The sequence below is a fragment of the Passer montanus genome, unplaced genomic scaffold, assembly GCF_014805655.1.
Source record: "Passer montanus isolate IOZ18808 unplaced genomic scaffold, ASM1480565v1 scaffold96, whole genome shotgun sequence".
NCBI lineage: Eukaryota > Metazoa > Chordata > Aves > Passeriformes > Passeridae > Passer > Passer montanus.
Window position 1 is genome coordinate 1,668,637 of NW_024375034.1, and position 16,653 is coordinate 1,685,289.

The 16,653-nt window shown below is 38.9% G+C and overlaps 1 protein-coding gene across 4 annotated transcripts in view; it reads left to right on the plus strand.

The window, feature by feature from the left end:
- The window catches only part of CTNNA3 (catenin alpha 3), a 407,897-nt gene that overhangs the window by 283,560 nt on the left and 107,684 nt on the right, over positions 1-16,653 (plus strand). For all 4 annotated transcript variants that reach the window (XR_005626215.1, XM_039696239.1, XM_039696238.1 and 1 more), the window contains one exon: positions 4,450-4,606. Coding sequence is in view for 3 of the 4 variants with exons in the window: in XM_039696239.1 (XP_039552173.1) it covers positions 4,450-4,606 (157 nt within the window). In the remaining variant the exon portion in view is untranslated. The remainder of the gene's footprint in view (positions 1-4,449; positions 4,607-16,653) is intronic.

Here is a 16,653-nt window from a genome sequence, read left to right on the forward strand (position 1 = left end):
TGAAAAAGCTCACATCTCTCTCCCTCCTGGCAGGGTAAGAGCTTCAGCCCATACCAGCCCATAACCTTGTAGGTGGCCTTTCTGCTGAATTTGCCTTACTTATTGTTGTCTCTGTTGTATCAGAGAGCCCCAAACTGGACATGGTTTTCTAGATGCGATGCAGCAAGTGTCCCCTCTTCCTCTGCACTGTGGCTGTGCCCTTGGAGCTCGCTGTGCTGTCAGCTTTCATTGGGGAATGCTGCTGACACGGAGCAGGGTGTCAGGTCCTTTTCCAGCAGAGCTGCCCCCCAGCCAGCTGCTTCCCAGACTGTGTTGTGATGAGTGTATTACTCTACCCCAGCTGCAGGACTGGATTTTAGATGTTCAGGTGATCATTTTTGAAAGAAGGAAGAAAAACCTCAGGTTCTCTTCTATCAAAACCAGCTGGACATGAGTTCTCTTCCCTACAGTCCCAAGCAATACAATTTCTTTTGTGATGTAGCATGAGGTACTTAGTTTACTAACAGCTTGGAAAAAATCCACCTTCTAAAAGCTCAGAAACCAGTTTTCTGTGTTTTGTTGTGTTATCCATGTACATACCTCGATTAATCCTGTTGAGAAACTGGTCACATTACATAAATTAATTGGGGTCAGTGTAAGATGCACAGAATCGTTTTGATTTTAAACAAAGGCATGAATTCTGATCTCTAAAAATGATACTCAAATGATGCATTGATGCTGTTCACCTTGAATATGACCATCCTGTTATACTTCTTTTAGCAATAAAAGATGGAGCTACAAAGTTTCACCTTTCTTTAGCAGAACTCTGGTGAAGTTCTAAAGGGGGTTTGTCCTAGGGGGAGCTCTTTCAGCTTTGCTGTAGTAGCTTACACTAGGGCAGAACTGACCCTTCTGTTCTTGGAGGTAAATTCTCAAGGATATTTGAAAAATATTTGACTGAAATTTGCTCTGCTGTTACTTGTCAAGTTGATGTATTTGCCCACCTAATTTTGTTGTAAATTAGTCTGCTGGATGTGCAAGTGACTGTAAAGCTGGGTGGCCAGCCCCTGTTCATCTGAAAAGAAAGATAATCGCCAAACAAAACCCAAGCTATTAATTGAAAGGTATTTTTCTTGTTTTGGTTAGAGGGGCTAACAGTTTTTGGTATTCAGAATATCTTTATATTTAATTTCTAAGAAATTTCTAGTTTTCTTCTGCTATAGTCACTGCCGTAACAGACATTTGCCATTGCTTCATTCCTTGTTTTTTGGGGTTTTTTTTGTTTTTTTTTTTTTTTAATTGAAAGACTGAAAAAGTATTGTCTTGTAATGTTCATCCAACCCTGCCTATGTACTTTTTACTCTTGGGTTGTTTCTTTTTGCCTGACCATGGGCTGGATGATTTATCCTTTCCTCAAGGCACCATCTCACTGAACACTGCTTCCTTGCCTCCGGTGGCAGGATGGATATCTGCTGTCCCCTAATTGTTACTTCTGCAATAAAGGAGTAACTGTGCCAGTCTTGAGCTGAGTGTGAACAGTGTCCAGGTGTGGGTTTGTGGGCCTGTCGTGGTCTTGGTGTTTTGTTTTTCTGCCCCTCCCACACACTCTGTTTTAGCCCATTGTGCACAGGAGTATGTCCCTGAAAGCTTCATGTCCTGTGCACGCCTCAGATTCCCTTTTAATTTACCTGTATTTTGATGTAGCTGTTCAGAAGTTAGTAGAAGGTAGGATCTTATTACTGTCATTATTTTGCTGTGTCCTCAAACTTCTTTCAATTTTTGCAATCACTGTGCTACTAAACTTCAGACTGGCTTTCATTTGATGGAATGTATAGAGTATGATGTATCCTGTACTTGATGAGGACATATGGCTATTACTGCTGTGAAGCTAATAATAGGACATGCTGTCCTCATCTAGGTTCTCCTCACAAGTCCAAGGTTTTATTTTAAAACTGGTAATTTAGCTCCTAGTGAAATGCCCCAGCAGCGAGTAGGTGTAGTAGCAGCTTTCTGGTAACCTGCACTGTGATATTTGTGTGCAGGAATACAAATGGGGAAAAAGTAATACTGGAATTTGAACACCCTAATATGCTATAATAAGGTAGAATAAGGCTGCATTTAATTAGCCAGTAACAAATGTTAACCTTATTTTAGATCAGGAAGCAGTGGTGAAACAGGGTCTTCTGATGAGTTTTGCTCTCATTGTTTCTTGAGGCAAATTCAAATAAATTTACGCCATGAATGATAGTTGGAGTGAAGTAGAAAAGCTAATAAACCTCATGAAGCCTAAGAAAGTGACATTTTCAAGTTGGTCTCCTGTTGGTGAGTCCAAGTATATCCCAGTGTGAAGTTTTCTTTCTTTTTTTGATTTTTTTTTTTCTTCTTTCTACAGGAGAAGAGGGTTTAAGATCTCAATTTTACTTGTGTGATAATGTATGTCTTGAAGTTTGCTGGGCTAGATTGGGAGTACACAGTCTGAACCATGCAAGTGGATCATGGCTTTGGGACGGTTCCAGATAGAACAAAGCTCACATTAGATCTGTGCTTAGTCGTAAATCTCGTAACTTGATGTGGTTCCCCAGCAGGACAAAGACATATGAGGTCTATAGTGTGGTCTGCAATTTAGATATGACAGGATTTTGTTTTCATTACTATCAGTCTGAATTGTTTTATGGTATGTTTTTCTGAGTTGTTTCCACACATCTGAAAGCCATGTTTATCCAAAGTGAAATTGAGCCTTTTCTTAATAGGACATTAAGGGTTAGAGCAATTTACCAGGGGAACCATAAGGCACAGTGTCAATGTTTAGTTCAGGATTAGCTGCCTTTGTGCGGGATGGATCTGATTTCACTTGTAGCTGTAAATTTCCTGAGGGAAGCCATAGGTAAATGCTCTGGTTTGTGTTGTTGAGATGGTTAGAGGTGATAGTTTGCAGCCCTTGTGCAGCCTCAGCCCATAAGATGTGCCAGTGCAGTCTCTGTGCTGTTAGAGCAGAGTGCCCACCTGTTCGGGCTGTAGTTACTGCAGGCTTCAGGAATTTTTTTCCAGAGGTATCTGGCATCATAAAGATTTCTAAGTGCACCTATCTGATAAAGTTGGCTGCATTCTGTAACAGCTTTGATGATCTTCCCAAGCAGTTCACCTCTTTATTGCATGTGGTGAGACAAAAGTTGGTTCTTTTTATCTTTTGCGAGATAAAAGATGATGGCTCTGATAGTAGAACAGCTTTTTGCACCGTCTCATTGTTACCTTTGGCAGAGCCAACCTGGTAAATCTGCCAAAACAAACAAGAAAATGCAGTAAGAAAAAGACTATTGTATTTGAGCAGAAATAGAGTTTGACTTTCAGCTAATATCTAATTAGGAGCTTAAACAGAAAAGTTAGAAATTACCGGTTCAGTATTTCAGTCTTGGTGGACACATTTTAAAACCTAAACTAGTTAATGTGGTAAGTCAAAACAGGACCAATGTGACCTAAGAATTATTGAGAGGAAATTTTGAGCCCCGGGCTTAGAAAATTGATCCTGTGAAAATGGATCAAGCATGCTAGGAATGAAAACGGTTAAAGCCTCAACTTCTACAAATTTCTTAATTTTAGAAGTGTTAGGGAAGATGCTGTTGAGCTGAACAGAAATGGGCTTTTATATATTGCAGTGCCTGTGGAAAGTGATGTATCTTGGGTATTGCTATTGAAATAGAGAAACTGGAGGTGATAGCTTGTATGCAACTGTAGGGGGATAGGCACTGAATTGAGATTTTGGGTGTGCTGTGCATTCTAACAAAATGTGTAATTTGGACAACAACGTATGTGCTGACTGCTTAAAACCTGCTTTCCAACGTTTTCAAATGTTTAGAGTTAGAATTAGAAAAATTATATTAGTGGTTTTGGTTCATGAATTTGAGATTTCCTGGTGAATGCAGCAAATAATGTGGTGGGCTGAGTGACAGTGCACTTACTACAATATACCTATTTCCTGCTGTGAGATAGGGTTAGGAGGAAGGCAAATCAGGCTCAAAATTTTAAAAGGGTATAAAGAAAACTTTATTAACTGTAACTAAAATAAAGAATAATAAGAATAAAATAAAACTTTGAGGACATTTCTCCTCTTCCCTACAACTTTTTCTTTCCCACTAACAATGTACAGAAACAATTCAGTAAGTTTGTCACCTCTAGAATAATCTTTCTCCGGTTCACTTTGGGAGAGGAGTGTCCCTTGCCATGCCTTGGAGACTTCTCCACAAGAAACAGTTCCCCCGTGGCTTTTAATTTTCACAAATAGCAGCTGCCTGGAAAATCTGCAATTGTGAAGTCCCTCCCATCTTTTCACAACCTTCTCACAGCTGTGTTTATGGGCCATGTCAACTTATGGGGTACTATTTTAAGGATGAGCTGTTTAAGTGTTAAGTAAAACACAAGATTTGATTTCTGAAGAAGTAATTATTTAGTTGGTTTTGTCTGTTTTTCATACAGGTTATTAATGCTGCTTTAGCTCTTGCTGCCAGACCAAAAAGTCAAGTTGTGAAAAACAACATGGAGATGTATAGGAGTACGTGGGAGAATCACATCCGTGTCCTTACTGAAGCTGTGGATGATATAACAAGTATTGATGATTTCCTTGCTGTATCAGGTATGATAATTTTCAGAATCCAATTGTTCTTTTATATGCGTTGAAAATTTTTCATCACTTTTCAACGGGACACCAGTGAAAGATGAGATTGTATAGTGATTTGTGAAACCATTGCTGTGGTTTCAAATGTCCCCACCCAGTGGATATTCCTGCCGTGCATGGTGTAGAGCTGGGCAGAAGTCCCTGGGGCTGACCAGGTGGGTGTGACAGGAGTACATTTATCCATCCCCACAGCTTCATTTACCTCTGCATTTTCAAATCCTCTCTGCAGCTGTGAGAAGTCTCTGAGAAAAGGAAGTGCATATACTTTAAAAAAGAGGTTCTTGTGATTTCCTGTGGAATGCACAGTCGAATTTCTGGAATTTTCAATGTCACAGATATTTGTCACACAAAATACACTTTTACAGATCTCTTCGGTGAAGAGGCCTTGGGTAGTAAACTGTATTTACTGAAGCAGTGTCTTCAGCATTTAAAAAGAAGAGTGAAAACAGTTGTTTCACTTTTTGCAGTTTAAAGATCCCAGTTCTGAAGTAAGGTTCTGCCCTCACTGTCTCACTTTCCTTAGTGAGGGAGACAAAAGCATTTCAGTTGCACAGTGCCTATTTTTTCTGTTGCTCCTTCATATGCATAGTTTAGAAATCCTTGTATTGTGAAGCACATGTAAATTTGTATAAATCTACTTTTCTGATTTTTCTTAAAGTAGCATACCATGGAAAGGAAGGAAAAGTTTTGTCTCATCTGCCTTAAATGTGGTTTAATTTCTGTGTGTCCATATGGTCAGTAGGCCCTATGCTTGCCCATTTCTCTTTGGGCATGTCCTTTGGGCTTAGTTCCAATAGTTAGGACTGTTTGGTTTATGCAGCAGGAGTCAGTAGTTTAAAACCTTTGTAAGTGAAGTCACAGCTAAGTTCACATTCCTGAGTTCTGCTTTGCTCACTAAACATGACGGTAGACCCTTGCCTGAAAGGGGCAGAGTTTGGGTATTCTTTGCTCTAAAGCCTGTTTGGTATCATCACTGTGGGGCCTGGAAGCTGCTGGAGTGGAGTCCCAGTAAGTTTCTTGCCATCAGGGTGTGGATATTCCAGTACAGCCAGCACGAGCAGAGATGGCTGTTCAGGCCCTTTGTGGGTCTGCTGATGTGGGTTACAGACTTTTCTTCAGGCTGGGGAAATCCTCCTTGCTTTACAAGGTCAGCTGGTGTACCTGGCAAGTGACTTAGGTCTGAATGTAGAAGAATGTACTGCAAATAGTGTGGCTTAGTTATTCATAGTTACTCTCCTGTGTGTGCCTCTACTCTATCTTCATACAGAGTAGCATAACCTGAGAATTATTTTCTCCCTGTGTAACTTAGCCTTTGATGGAAGTGCTTTATGAACCTGCCTCTTGCTTGTAGTGCAGATCTTTCCTGTTCCTGAGTTTTCCTGAAATTTATGCAGGTATTGCTAAAGCTGTTAATAAAGAGATGAAACAAGTCAATTGCTAATGAATAAAATACATGAATCTCTGTCAAACTCAGGAGATTTCCTAGTAGGTTAAAAATCTTCTGTCAGATTTATTGAGCTAAATAATTACTGTTATCTATACAGCTATGATTCATTGAAATGACACATTTCAGGTTGATTTTTTTTTCAAAATTTCTTGGACTTGAAGAATAAAATTAAGCATTCCAATAATAATTATGTAGAAGAAAAATCTGTCACTGGGCAGCTGCTCATTTCAGAGAAGACTCCTGGCTTTTTTGTGTATTTACATTCTTTGGTTAAACACATTTAAATGATTGTCTATTTCACAGTAAGTAAAAGCAGAAACGAATTCAGGTAGCAGTGATGTGTATGGAGCTCATGCCATGAGCTCCAAGAAAGGTAAACATTGCTGCATTTCCTTTAAACTGTCTGTAGAACATCTTCTGTAACCTTTGGTAGAACCCTGTGGCACATGTTAATTTAATTTGTTTAAACTTCAAATGTCATGCTTGTTCTTAAGGGCTCTGTTGAGAGGGTGTTCTCTATGGCAATGTCACTTTTTTGCTTTGGAAAGGGTTTTTTACTAGTTCATGTACAAAGAAGTAATTATTAGTAGTAATTGTAAGGAGCAGTGCAAATCATGCTTGGTTTACTCCACAGGGTATTAGCACCTTTGCTGTGTTCTGAGGGATTAAAATATTCACATACTGCTGTCTAAATAGAAAGGTTAGGAGTGTAATAGAAGATCGTGTCTACCCTTTTTTGGAAATCACTCAGTAATTAGGGAAGGTAGCATGCATTGAGGATTTTGCATTTTGTTTGAGACAAGGGAATTCCAAAACTGGTGTTTAACAGCCCTGTTTTTTCTACAGATGTTAGTATTGTACATCCCATGCCAGCATGGGCATTCTGGGCAAGAAATACCTTTTAAAATAGAAGATTTCTTTCAAAACAGGTTCTGTGCTCTGCTGGCGTGTCAGCTCCTCACTCAGGTGAGTTGGAGTTGCTGAGTTTGCAGGTTGTGGGGGAAAGATGAACTCTGGAGTGTCAGAATTGCATTCAGAGTTTCATTCAGGACACTTTTTAGGAAATACAGTAAACACACCTTCCCTAGTGGTTCTGGTGATTCAGAACTCTGCATCATTCAAGAGAATTTAAAATTTCTTCTTGGACTGATTGAGAGGTCATTTATTTCTGACAATCCTGCCTGTCCCACTGGCACTCAGGGAAGGAAGATTGTGAGCATTCGGAAGGTTGGTTGTTTTTTCTTTGTTGCTTTTGTTTTGTATTGTTTTTAAATGTTCTTATAAATGACATCTAATAATAAACAAAATGCTGCTCTTCTTTTTCTGAGTGTATTGGTCTTTTCAGATTCATGCATCTTCTTGAATTTTTTTTTCAGTTGTGTTTTGTTCTTGCCAGTTATATGGTACTATAATCAAAGGAAAACAGCACTACAGAACAAAAAAGATGAAATCAAGTCTTTACAAGTGAAAGAGAGGTCTGACTGCCCATAGCTGAAGTGGAGGTCTGTTCCTTATAAAGGAGAGCAAGAGTTAATGACTTGTGATAAAAAAAAGTAATTGTAATTATGAAACATTATAAATTATGATACTGTTGTTCATAGATTTGTTACGCCTTGTAGGAACAGAGAATCAGTCTCAGCCTATCGGTTTTGGATAGTTAATTTATGCAAGGAAGAATGTGGGTGTTAATCTTTACAACCCACTGACATTAAGTTAAAAAATTACTGTCATCCATTTATCATGATGATGTGAAGTCTACAGATTCATAAATTAAAATGTGCTGTTGCATTTTATGCATGAATTTCCAGGAAACCAGTTTTGTTCTGCTTGTAATTGCATTTGTGGTGGCAAATCTGAAGTTTTATCCTGAGCCCTCTGCTCTTGTAAACTGCCTCCTTAGTGTCTTCTCCCTCATACAATTAGCCTGAAACAGAGTTTGAGGCTCGTTTCCTAATGTTGATTCTTCTGTGTTATTTTAATATTCTTTTATTCAAAACTGCCTTAGTAAACCTAGTGGGTGTAGGTAGAAAATCTGAAATGTCAGTATTTCCTTCCTTTGTGTGTATGTTTTCTACTCCGGATGATGGTGTATAATTGCAATGACAGGCTAATTGCAATTATTATTTCAATTTTGTCATGTATTAGAAAAACAGTAAGAAAAGACTTGGATCTTTTAGTCCCAGAATTAACTTTTTCAAGGACTATATAGGTAAGATCTGAAGTGTGTTTATATACATAAAATTCTCAGGACCTGTGGTTTTCTTTTTTCCTTTCTGTTGTCTTCTTGAAGTACTTGCATGATGGACCCGTGCACTGCTTCTGTGTCCTTCTCTTAAAGTCCTTGCCCAAACTGAGATTATTTCATCAGCTGGGCCTTCTCTTCAGCCTCCCTAGTGCTGTCTTGAATTTTGCTCTTTGTGATATTTATAATATCACAATTCTTAAATGCCTTTAATAGTAGCGCCTCTTTTGCCAAAATGGAAGTGCTTTGTTTTCATAACAACTTTTCCTTGTTCATCGCTTTCCTCATTCCTCCTTATGTATGAGTAAATCTGTCTTCAAGTACAGTCCACGAATGATCCAGAGCCTTTTCTATAGTGTGCTCTCTGCCCTTTTATATTCCTTCTTAAAATACAATTTGTCTAAAGTGCATTATGTCCCTTTTAATTGCATCAGCACTTTTAATTGAATTAATTTTTTTAAAGGTAAATCCATTCCAAATAATGGGTAATAAGTCATTAGACACTGAGAGGGTTTTGTGTGATGTTCAGTTTGTTGTTTCCCTGCCAGAAGTTCTGTTTGCTGCTCTTTACCTGACAGTCATAAGGAGTGCTGTCACTTACATGTCTGCCTCAGGTGAGGGTTTGTGCAATTCCCCCATGCAGTTTGCACTGCTAAACTGATATTTGCAAATGTGGACCCAGGCAAATCTATCTGCAGCAGAATGTGGGAGTCTGCCACTGTTAGTCCCGTGAGCAGAACAGTATTTTGCAATGTGTCCACAGGTGCCCCACAAATTCAGCTCCTTACAGGAACTGGCCTGAGGGTCCTTAAATAGGTAAAGACTTCAGAGACTGCTGAGGAAATTCTCTGATGGGATAAAGGCTCATTCAAGATAACCTGAGTAGGCAAAAGACTAGAACATTTATACTGCAGAATTGGGACCAATCAGTGACTCCTGACAAGAAGGACAAGAGCCACAGTTCATTATTCTATGGTACTCTTGTTCTGGGGTGATGGGCAGAGTGGAGTGGAGAAGTTTACATTCAGATGTGGAGTGTGCAGGGAATTCCTGAAAAGTCTGAAATCATACAAGCTAGATATTTTTTCCAGTCTAGTAGTCTTTTCCTTGGAATCTAAAAATTATTTTTCCAAGCATGGTGGGAAACAGTATAATGCCACCATGCTGGAACAAAAGTTGCCTTTTAATATAAACCTGTTCCATCAGAAACTAGCTTTAATTCAAGGAAAGCAGCAAAAGACTGGATGTTACAGTAAAGCTGTTGGAGAAAATCCTTTCTGTGGGTGCAAACAGTCTTATGGCCATCAACAACAGCTAAGAGACCATATTTTTTATTTCAGTGAAGATTTCTCAGTTAAACACCAGCAAATTAATCAGGAAAAAGAACCTACCTTATGTATTTTATCCACAGGCCTATTTTTGAAGACGTAATTCAGCGATTGCAAAGGGGGAGCAAATACCCAGCTTCACTTCTTTCCCCAACATTTATAGCTCCAGATCTGGAGTCCCAGCTGCTGCTGGTGCAGTTTCTACTGCTGGGAGAGGTCTTCAGTAGTTGATTAGGAAAGAGTGGGTCAGGGGGACTTCATGTCCATAGCATATATGAAATAGCAGAATAGAGAAGCAGAATTAAAGACTAACAAGGATTAGAAGAGAACTCTGAAGATTCTTTACTAAAGCATATTGTGCAGAAGAAGCAAACTTCCAATTTCCTGCAGAAATTCAATTTGAGACCTCTTCAATTATATGTGGTCCAAATCTTGGTTTTAATTTGGTCTTGGCTATTATTGTAGAACTAGTCTTAACAACACAACACAACTAATATTAATCTACTACAATAAAATGTAAAAAAATGTCTGTTTGGCAAATCCCTTCTCCTACTTGCATTACTGACAGAACAATGAAGTTCCTCTGAATCACATCAGTTAAGAGTAAGTTAATGTAAGTGTATTTCCATAAGATATTTCTTTTGGAGGATGGAGAATGGGGACTGGAGAATGACCAGTGCTCTGATCCAGTGCTTCCTTATTCCTGTGTAGTACTAAACCAGTTGAGCGCTTTTAGAAAAGATCCTGACAGAAACCTCTTGGTTTGTTTGTACTAATTCCTGGCTGGATTTCAGAAGTTGGTTTCTGTTCGGTAATGTTCTGCTCCTGCCTGCTCCAGACTTTTAGGGTTATTTTTGGTTTTTGTTGCATTCTTTGCTACATGAGATGGACTTTTGTGTCTCAACTCTGTTCCTGTGTATATTGTTGGTGTTCTTGGTAGGCTTTATGTTAATGTCTGTTTGTGATTGATGGCATAAAACAGCTGAATGACGTTAGTGCAGTTCTTCGCTCGTGTTCTCCTGGGCTCAGGTACCATTGATTGCACTGAGCAGTTGTCAGTCTTACCACACTTTATCCTTAAAAGACCTTAAATTAGACAGTTGCAGGTTTTTCATATCATTGTCTCTGCATTAGTATCCAGCCAGTGTTTTTTACGAATCATAACTTTTTAAAGAAAATTAGTTGATAAATAGATGTTGGTTGTTTTTTTTTTTTTTACTAAGTCTGATGAGCTGAATACATTTGCTAAGCGTAGGCTCCCTTCTTTTTCTTCGATACTCTGTGGACAGAGAAGCTCATTTTGGGAGAGTGTGACTGCTTGTTTTGGATGATGCAGTCATTCTCTCATAAATACAGAAAACTCTTGCTGAGATTAGACTGATATAAAATGTTATTAATTCTCCTCTTGATCTTTCCATCTGATGTATTTCCTGTTGGTAGCTAGTTTTTTGGAATATGTAGCAGATCTGTAGCATTATCCAATTTTGTGCAATAGAGGCAGACCTTTCCTCTGTTTCTTCAAAATTACTTTGCATCAGTCATTTTTTAAAAAAACCCTCATGTCTGTTTAGTTCCTCTGCTTTTTCACATCCCTAAATGCAATTACAGGCAAGTACTCTTGCAGGTTTTATAATGTTCTCTGAATATCACACAGCCTTCCTTATCTCTGCCCTGTGGTAGTTAGTCTGCTGCTGATCTGTTCTTCATTATTCAGTGTCACATTCTGTATAAAGGTATATTCCTAAGAAATAACTTCCTTGATGCTGCCTGTCCTGTTAATGGCATCATATTCATTTATCCATGATTCTGTCATAGTCTACCCAGTACTGTGGTTTTTTTTTGGTTTTTTTTCAGAACCTCAGGTAATCTGAAAGAATAATTTATAGTTGCCATAGGAGGCAGGCAGGATGGAAACAAGCCAAGATATGAAGGGAGTGTTAATATCTTTTTGTTACAGTTGAAGGGAGGAAAAAGCTCTGGGGTTGTAGTATAAAACCCCTTTTTCTTGTTAGCAACAAAACCAGTGAACTTCAAGCTGAAAATAGCTTAATTTAACTTAATTTCTGGTGTTTTGAGAGGGGAGGGTGCAGAGCAGCAGAGGTGGTTAATGTATTCTCCTCTGTTCATTGTGTCTGCTAACCAGTGGTTCTGCTTCTTTAGGATTTCTCATGGCTCCCACTGATGGTCACACATCAGCAAACTGTCCAAACTAAAGCAGTAGTTACTCTGGAAAAGCCTGTTCATCCCTACTAATTCTTCTCATATTCCATTGGAAGTTTAAGATATGCTTAGAAATTTATTTAAAGCCAACTGCTGAAGTTGAGGTTAAAAGTTCTGAAAGGTTGAATACAGTGTTGTAGCATTTTGAAGTTTAGAAACCATTTTAAGTGATTTCTCCTCATTTTATTCCTAAATTTGCTCGGTTCTTTAGTAGTGTGCCTTTCTGTTGAAAATGTTTCATTTCCTTTCTCTCCCACCCCAAAATCTTCTAATTTCTTTCCTTTGAAGTTTATATTCTGAAACTTCTGGTGTCCTTCCTTCCTCCTTTTCTCATTAAAACCAACTGAAAAACCCTTCAGCAAAGTGCCAGTACATGTGGGTAAGGCTGTAAAACTTTAATGCTTTGTGCTAATTTAGGGTAGCCACTTGCAAACAGTGTATGACATCTCTGCCTTTTTTTTTTAATGCACTTTATTGTGTTGTGGTTTTATTCAGTGATTCAGGAATGCATGTTAGTGCTCATCATGCTGAACAGCTACACTAAGCCTGCATTATGGAAGGTGGTAGGCTGAGGTTACTGCAGTTTGCACTTCTGCAGGCACAGCTTTACGTGCTTTACTGGTCACTTGGTTTTGGTCAAAATGCACCACTCTGCTTGAGTCAGATACAAAGAGTTGGGTGTAATCAGAAGTATTCAGATTAGGTAATGTAATAATGCAGTAATTTTCATCTTTGTGGCTACTGAAATGCTCTTAGTCTGGACTCTCAGATTGAGACATCTAAGGGGTTCCCTAGTAGGGCTTGTTTGTAGAGCCAAGATCCCCCTTTGAACTTTGTGATATTGCTACCTCTTTTATTATATTAAAAAAACCCCACCACTTGATGAGTAGCACTTCTGTGTATGGAAAGGCCAGGTCTCAGCATGGAAGTATTAATAGCATTAAGTTTTGGATTTTGACCAGACTGTTTCACATTACTTTGGACAGTTGTAGTCATTAAGATGGCAATCTGGACAGTTGAACTCACTCAAACTGCAAAATACACTGTAAATACTTGGGCAAGGAGTAAGGGAATGATTCAGATTTCTGTCTTGCTTATCTCTCTTGATATAATTTCTTTTCCATCAATGGTTTAAAGTTGTGGTTCAGTTTATTACCACTTTTCCAGTCCATGTAGCATGTTTTCAGATGAATACATCACAAAAATTGCCAATTAGAGATTTGTCCTTTGCATAGCTGTGGAGCAAATGGGGAAAAAAGCAAAACCAACAAGATGCTATTCAGAGACTTAAGATTAAATTAAATGTTTTCATGCTGGCCTTCTGGTGCCTGCAGTAGCAAAATAACATACTTTGTTTTTTGTAGGAGAATAAACATAAGAATCTAAGTAGAGATGTATGCACTTAATTAAAGTTTCAGTGTGAAGGTAAATTACACTGTGGGTTTCAATAACTTGTGTATGAAGTTTGTTCACCCTGACTGTAATGTGCTTCAAGATAAATATGAATTCACTCAACTTAAAATAGTCAAGCACCCTCTTTGTTGTTCTCACCTGGCTTGTAAGAAAATGGCCTTGGATTTTCCCCTTTTTTATCAATTCCAAGGGCTGGCTCTGTGTCACTGAGCATGCAAAGTTTGTTTTTGCTGGTGCAGCTCTTAGCCCTTAATGACCCACTTGGAAATTCTGTCAAAACCATCATAATGCTTTGCCTTCACTGGGAATATCCTCTACTTTCCCTGCTCTTTCTTTTAAACTCTTTTTCTTCCATAACATTATAATAGTTGTCATTTCAACAATGTGTAGGGATGTATCTTGTGGAGGAGTAGGAGGTTTAGTTGTGCTGCTTACTAAAATTGATATTTTTAAATGGAAGCACAAGAACTATTTGCAGCACCTTAGATATATATATATTTACTATCAGGTATTCTTTGGGAAATCACAGCATTATTTGCCTTTAATTAAGGCAAAGGTTAAGGTAGCATGCTTCTAGAGTTTTCTTAATTGACTTCAGAAATTTCTAGGCTTAACTGTAGTAACTAATTTATAGGTAAGTATTTTGTATAGGCTTAGGGGGTTTTTTTACTACACATTTGAGTTCATTGACATTGAACTGGTTTGCTCAATTCACTGATCACTTGGTGCTGTGATACCGTTTTCAGTTCTTTGTTGTCAGCTTTGCCTAGAATGAGAAAAGACAAGAAAAATTCCCTCCTTCATTACTTCAGTACTCTCCTTTTGTATTGCTTTTGAAAGCATTGAATTACACTATTTCAGAGCCAATCCCTGTGGAAATGCTGGCTTACAGAGTTGGGAAGACTGTCTGCTTGTTTCTGCCCCTTCTTGCATTGTCTTGCATTGTCTCCTGCCTCCCTTCAATATCCATATTTTGTATCCTTGCCTCAGAAGTAGCTTACAGTCCTGATACATTGATTTAAATGCAGATTGCTCTTGCAACACTCCTGGCCTAGACTCAAGGGCAAACATTACAAGTGTGTTACACTTGTTTGGCAATGGGTGTGTTCCTAGGGACTGCTTGGTTAGGTATGTCATATCCTGCCCCTGGATCTGACCATGTGTCACAGGCTCATTTTGGGAACCATTCTGGCAAGCCTTGTCCCATGAAAACCTGCTATTTGAAATGAGTGTTTTCTAAATCAAGATTTTCTGCACTTGGTAGTGAGGTTAAGGGAACATTTTAGTGGTGAACTGGAGAGCTGTAGAGAGGTAAGAGTGAATGGGATGCATGAAGTCACTGAGCAAGTAGGCAGAACTAAGGAGCTGGGTCGCGCAGTTCAACAGTGGACTTGGAATTTTGACGACTTGAGGTTTTCCTTCAGAAGCTGAAATTTCATATTGATTTCCTACTCTGTTCTTAGTGAATTTCACTAAGTTGTAGCTGAGACTTTGTTAGTGAGATTCATTTCTCGTCATGAGCTTTGCAAATTCCTGGTATCATCCTCAAAAGTTTTGAAGGCTGATGCATTTGGAATTCACTTTGTATGGGATTTGGATGAGCTGGGATTTGGCAGCCTTTGAAGCATGGTCTAAGATGCGTGGGTTTGATGCAGATTTGGATTAATTTTTCGTGTGTTTATTTCCCAACAGGCTGTTTGCTAATGGCTTTCCAGCTGCAGCTGTGGCAGTAGCTTTTAATGGTTTTGTGCAGCTTTGCAGGAATTGATTTGCTTGCTTTTTATAATGAGGCCTACTGGAAACATACACAAGTGTTCCCAAGAACTGGTATGAAAAAAAGCACAACCAAATGGTAAGGGAAGATTTTGGTCAATGGTGTTAAGAGTTCAAGGTGACAGTGCTTCTGTGGTGCAGAATGTAGAACACTGTTTCAAGAGTAAGACACAAAATCCTTGTCTGGGAGAGCAGGTTCCAGTTGTGTTGTAGTTCTGAAACTGGAATGTGCTTTATTACTGGAAGCAGCAATGTCCAATCTGTCTGCTCTTTCAAAATGAAACATGAGAAAACAGGTTTGCATATGTTCACAAGATGAGCAAAAGCTAAGTCTCCTCTTGTGAACCAGTTATCAAGCAGTAGTATACAAATGAGGTTTTTGTGATAATCCAAAGGCAGCCTACCTTTGGAACCTCCAGCAGCTGGAGAGGACATATGCTTGCTGGCTGCAAAGCAGGGAACCCTTACCACCTGAGGGAGAAAAAAACCAAGTGTGAAATCCAAGAGACTGCTAACTGACTGTGTGGGGTGCACCAAGTGTGACTTAAGCCCTGACTTCTGTTGCCTGTAAGTTTAGCAGATAGCTCAGATTTGGTCCCAGAAATTTGGTGGATGGCAGTGTAATAAAACTTAAAATACACCTCCCAGACTTAGGTCCTCTGAAATCCAAACAAGTTGGAAACAAGCCAGCAACACCTGTCCTCCACCAAAAGGAAAAATGATACCAGCTTAGACTTCCAGACACCAGCTGACCTAATGAAGAAGCAGCTTTTCTCTGCAAGTGAGAGGTGACTTTTCAACAGCAAACAACACAATTTGCAGAGGAGCATCCACCAGGAAAACTGACAAGTTTGTCACTGCTTAAAAGTTACCATTTTCATAAGGGAGACTTGGGAGTTTCCTACCCCAATTGTCTCGTGTCAGTGAAATGCTTTCTATCTGTTAATACTTGTCCCTCTGTGCACTGGTTGTTGTATCAAAAAGTATTTACAGGTGTTGATCACCTGCTTAGTATAGCAAGTACAAAGCCGTAACAAGAGAATATTACCATAAAGTCAGAATTTTCACCGGAGCAATTATTTAAGACTGGCAGATGGCTGGTATCTTTTAACAATATTTTATAGACCAATGAAATAGCCACCATTTAACATAATAGTCTGCTTTGTTGCATACACTGTGAAACAGTAACAGAAAGCTCTGCAGTTTTACACCCCTCATCTGGAAGGAAATAGATGATATATTATCATGTCTGGAAATTCTCCCCTCTCCCCACCCGAGGAAATGAAATCTTTTGAAGGTAACAAATTGTTCAAACCTTCCAGCTGATGCAAAGACACACGTTGAATATTCTCTAGTAATTGCAAATTTCTTCCTGCACTGTTTGGTCCAAACTGGGAATATTGCCAGCTCTTTCTTCTGTAGCATGTACTCTGAAATGATGAACTGGGTTATCAGCTGTGCATTCATTTGTAAGATAGGTGCTATGAACTATTTCCTTGTAATCTGGCTAGTTATTTCCCTGCTCTAAAGACTTTTCCTTTCCACTGAGGTAAGTCTCAATGTAATTCCTTCAGATAATCCT